Source organism: Sinocyclocheilus grahami, unplaced genomic scaffold, assembly GCF_001515645.1.
Source record: "Sinocyclocheilus grahami isolate Dianchi unplaced genomic scaffold, SAMN03320097.WGS_v1.1 scaffold1162.1, whole genome shotgun sequence".
Classification (NCBI taxonomy): Eukaryota; Metazoa; Chordata; class Actinopteri; order Cypriniformes; family Cyprinidae; genus Sinocyclocheilus; species Sinocyclocheilus grahami.
The window spans coordinates 284073-289236 of NW_015506341.1; the positions used below are offsets into that span (position 1 = coordinate 284073).

A 5164-nucleotide genomic window follows, 5' to 3' on the forward strand; every position below is an offset into this window, starting at 1 on the left:
ACATTCTTGAAAAGCCTTTATTATTTCTTCAAAATGTTTACATATTAGACTTACATATAAGAAAACCTCAATTCGAGCCGTATTCGTGAGGTACTTCTGGCTATACACAAAGACATTCTCTTCTTATTAATAATAGTTCATTTATGCCCTTTATTGGTTACAGTCTATATCATTTGTCTGTCAGATTTTTATTTAAAAAAAATTAGACTGACCTTGGAAAGAAAGAAAGAAAGAAAGATAACTTGGTAACTAAGTTTTAAAGGCCACACTCTAAAAAATGCTGGGTTAAATACAACCCAGTGCTGGGTAAAATAGGGACAAACCCAGCAATTAGGCTGTTTTGACCCAGCGGTTGGGTTACTACCCAGAAGGTTGGGTTCGCTGGGTCAAAACAGCCCAATTGCTGGGTCTGTCCCTATTTTACCCAGCACTGGGTTGTGTTTAACCCAGCATTTTTTAGAGTGCATGTGGTGAAAAATTATAAATAATCTACCTATATATTTCACGTGCGGTTTATCGCTCATAATTTAGCTCAAGTGCAAGCAAATTATTCAGACAGGTTTTTAAAGAAAACAATGCGTATATAAAATATGAAAGCCTAAAGATGAACGTACGTGACAGAGCGAAACCAACCAGGCCTGGATTCTGCCTATTCAAATGAGCATGTGTCATTTGAATGTAAATGTCCATAGAAATGATGCATGCAGTTCAAGTTCTTTTTTTCACCAAGCTCGGATGCCGTGTAGTGAGGGAACCCCGCTGCTGGACTGAAACGGAGCCTGCACGTTATTTAGATCCCCGACTCCAAAGTTGATGTAGCTGCTGTTGGACTGTGAGGGCTGGATGGAGGACATGCTCGACGGATAGCTGCAGGAGTAGTTCGTGTTGCCCGGACTCGGGAAATTACTAAAGGCTGGGTAGGTGTTGTAAGTGAAATGATTGATCCCCACATTGTAAGAGGTGCTGTATGTGGAAGCGTCGCCCAGGCACGGCTTTCCATCCCGAACCAAAACCGGCACCGAGATGCGTCTCGGAGGAGCGATGCCCACCATCTCCAGGGTCTGGTCCTGACGCTGCCTCTTGCACTTGTAGCGTCTGTTCTGGAACCAGATCTTGACCTGTGTGGAGGTGAGTTTGAGCACGCTGGCTAGATGATCTCTCTCAGGTGCGGAGAGGTATTTCTGCTGTTTGAAGCGGCGCTCCAGCTCGTACACCTGCGCTTGAGAGAACAGAACACGAGGCTTCCTCCTTTTCCTCTGCTTGGGTCGATCCGCATCATCCAGCTTCAGATCTTCACAGCTGATGTCTGAAAATGGATGATTTATTTCATTGATAGCATTGAACGGGACACAAATCGTCAATTTAATAACAACTGTTTTTATCCATTCATTCCATTTAGAAATTAAACCGTGTAGCCTAATCCACGAAGGATGTATCACTCAGTTAAACAAGGATAGGTCTTAGGAACATTGTTGTTTATTTAATTTTTGGTAATTTGTTGTTTTTAGTCTAGGCGTTTTTTTTAGCGATGCTGGGAACCTTAAAGCACTTTTATCATATATGTTGGTTAATGTTTGTGGTGTCTGTAAAATGTGAAAGATGTGAGAACTCATAACACTGCAAACCTAGTCTACCTATGGGTACAAATAAAGTGAACCTGAACCTGAACATGATGTAGTATTTATTTATTTATGTATGTATTTCTTTACTTAGCCTACTTACTAATAAGTGGTCTTTTCACTGCAAGTTGTAACGTGTGAACCTCTTGGATTTTACGCCTACCTTAAACATTTAAAACGTAATTTAAAACATTGAACATTTTAGTTGAGCAATTGAGTTGATTTTTGTGCACTGGTGAGTTTCCGCAGCGATGACATAAAATAACCATTTTGGATTCAACTAAAGAATCTTTTTGTGAACAGTTCTTAAAATAACAATTTTTCCTATAAGTGGGAAAAACATTTTAATCTGAAGAACCTTATTTTTCCAGTATAAAAACATCGGTGGATGTTGCAAAGATTTTTTTTTATATTCAACTTTGGGCTATTTTTAAGAGTGCACATACTGATTTTAATCTTGAACTTTTTCTGGCGAAAAAAACGAGTTTTATTACTAAAAAGCAGAATAAAAATTACGAAAAAAAATTACAATTGTCGTATTGATTTATGGTAGCCTAATTAGTGTTATAACCAATCTAGACAACTTGTTTACAATGTGTTTTTTTTTATCAATACGAGTTGTACATTTTTCAGCTGAGCTTGCTGAGAATTTAAATAATCTTGAAACGCACCTGTGTTTAATTTCCAATAAATGTCCGACTCTGAAGGCTCACCTTTGGTCTCTCTGTCTTCAAACGTGTCATCCATCTTTGCGTCTTTAACATAATCAATTTCTAGGAAGTTCTTCCCATAAAAGGCAGCGGTACCGAAGTTCAGAGAGCTGTTTTTGTTGCCTTTGTCGTCCTGAAGGTCTTCGCTGAACAGAGAGGCTCCGGATGGCATTTCCATGAACTGCTCTTCTTTGAAAGTGGACAGCATGCAGGATGAGGTCGGAATAAGTGCACTGTCCAGCCGCTGAGACATGTCCAGAGAGACCAAGTCCTCCTGATTCTGCTCCAGGTTCAATATGTCCCGCACTGAGAAAGGAGTGGAAGTCATCTGGCTGGAGAACATTGCCATGGAATGATGGTCCTCTTGGCGACCCGGTTAACATTTATCAGGGGTGCGGAGTCGTTTAATGAACAGGGTTCAACTTTTGTGTTTAGAGGTAGAAACCCACGTTCACCTTTCTAATAGAGCCCTCATAACACACTTTCGGGGTGTAAGGAGTGACTGCTGTAATGAGGCAGAGGGGCGGGGTCAGCAGCGCGCACAACATTTCAGAGATTTCCATTGGCCAAAGACGCATAACATTAAAATGACTTGTGAGACCTCCATATCCATGCATAAGATAAATATCCACCAGTTATAGCAACTTTACTCACACCAACAAACATTGCATGCATCCATATTATATTTATTGTTATGTATAATGTTCTTAACAATCGTTTGGTGTTGCTGCATATATAGGCTAGCTAATAACAGGCAAAGATGGACGCTTTTTAAAGTGAAGTCTGTCGGCTCTGATTTAAATCATCTCTTTTAATTACACCTACGAGGCTGCAAATGTCCCCTTTGGCTGGATCTGGCACGGAGCGCAAAAGTGTGCACTCAGTTTGTTAGTTTTCTTCTTAATTGCTTAATCCAGAGGAAACCATACAGGCCAGAGAAGAGTTTCCCCAAGGGACCAGACAGTGCCACTGCCGGAACCTGAAACCTGCCATGACAAACCCAACTGTCTACCACTGAAAGATTCTGGAGCCACTGGGTTTGTTATCAAGACGTGATAACAGATGACAACAAACCAGAAACCCACCCACGCCGAACAGCCGCATGCAGCAGAAGAGCAACATATGGCAATATAAAATATAGACCGGTGTGGCGGAAATTATAAGGATATTACAAGAACACATGTACAGTGTAGACTTCTAGATTTCTGTGACTGATGATATTTTGGTAACACGCTATGCCAGTTACAGATACTAGGACTTCTTTTATTTTATATTTTTTGAATTATTTATTTATTAATAACTTTGAAATGATTAAATAATCATTCATTTGAATATATACATACATAGACACATTTATTTAAGATATTTTCTATTGCATTTTCTATTTAGACAATACAGATAGGCTAGTTTATTTTATTTTATATGATGTTACTACGTTTGAATTCTAAATGTTTATTTTAACTTTTAATTCATCTGTATTTATTTTATTTTCATTGAATCGAATTTTGGACATCTGCGATAATTCGGAAACACGTTCCACGATCCGTTCCACGTTACTTTTTCTGTAATTCATTACTGTAATCCATTTAAGCCCGGTTTCATGAAAATGCATATCAATAGCACGATTTTTGGTTTCTATTTGCATATGATACAATGTCTTGGCGTGCATATGATACGCAGTTTTGGCGAACATATACGCATTGGCGCACCTACCCCACACCCCTAATCCTAACCATTGCGTATTATATGCACGCCAGAGTATTGAAACGCACTTTCATGAGATCGGGTTGTTCATTTTCATTTGCCTAATTCATCAATAATAATAGGCTAATAGGCCTAATAATAATAATAACAATTACAAGCTCCCCCAAGCAGTTATTTAATTAGTCATATTTATTAAAAATGTAATTATGCTGCATAATTTATTCATTTTTTTGGCAGCAGCAGTGGACAGTGGTGCCGTTCTTCTGGATATTAGTCATAGTTTGTGCTTGTGCAGAGGAGACAGACAGCGTTATCGTTTATTTTATCTCTAATGCTGCAGAGTAAATGGTGCCCGTGTCTGCACTAGAGCTTCATGTTTATAGTTTTGGAGAATATCAGTGCGTCCGAGTCTCAGACAGGCGTTTCTGATAAATGAACGCGAGCACTTTCCTCTATGAGTGAATCAACACTCCCTTATCCGTCGCTGCAATAATTGGTGAAATAAAGTAAACTGACTCCGCAGCTTATGGAAACTGCTTTATTTCAGGGTGATTTATGAAGCATCTCCTCCACCGAGCGCCACTGCAGTCAGTGACAGTCCTCGTGACGGATGGAGCAGAAAACGTGCAAGTGTTTCTGAGAGTTTACTACGGTTTTCTGAGACAGAGCTTGCTTGGAGCAGTCGAATAATTCGTCTTGTTTGATGCATTTCTGAAATAAATATTATGACAGACTACATGGTCGAGAGAAGAAGAGGCACAAGCTCCCACAAAGCAACTGCATCTGCAGGTTTGTCTTTCAACAGCGCATTTGGAGCAGATAAAGAGTTGGATAACGTTCTTGAAAACTTCCTGTAGGCCGACCTGTTTAGGAAATGATGGGGCAGAGGGGGTGAGACGGGTGTTATCTAAATGAGTCTGCTGCAGTGATGAGAGCCCGGACTGAAACACAGACCTGCGCAGCTCTTCATCCCCGTCAATCACTTCCAGATTGAACACCTCCTGAAGGAAGCTCATGCACGAGACCTGCCTGCGGATTTGAATGGTCTTGCGTTTAATTTAACACGTTTTTAACACTTAACATATATGCAGCTGTGTTTAGACTTTCTTCAACTAAATCGGACCCGTGTTA

At 39.9% G+C, this 5164-nt stretch overlaps 1 protein-coding gene across 1 annotated transcript; it reads right to left on the reverse strand.

The window, feature by feature from the left end:
- Window positions 1-722: 722 nt before the first annotated feature.
- Window positions 723-2678, reverse strand: LOC107567477 (homeobox protein Nkx-2.5-like). Its single transcript, XM_016253170.1, has 2 exons — window positions 2333-2678; window positions 723-1306 (listed from the first exon to the last, which is right to left on the reverse strand). Exons 1-2 carry the CDS (start codon window positions 2676-2678, stop codon window positions 723-725), a joined length of 930 nt encoding a protein of 309 aa, XP_016108656.1.
- Between the last annotated feature and the right edge of the window lie 2486 nt (window positions 2679-5164).

Bases quoted from the DNA above. Each gene is read 5' to 3' on its own strand.
- LOC107567477 (XM_016253170.1), bottom strand. From the start codon at position 2,678: ATGGCAATGTTCTCCAGCCAGATGACTTCCACTCCTTTCTCAGTGCGG. The intron at 1,307-2,332 runs GTGAGCCTTCAG...ATCCATTTTCAG, and splicing joins TGAAGACAGAGAGACCAAAG to ACATCAGCTGTGAAGATCTG.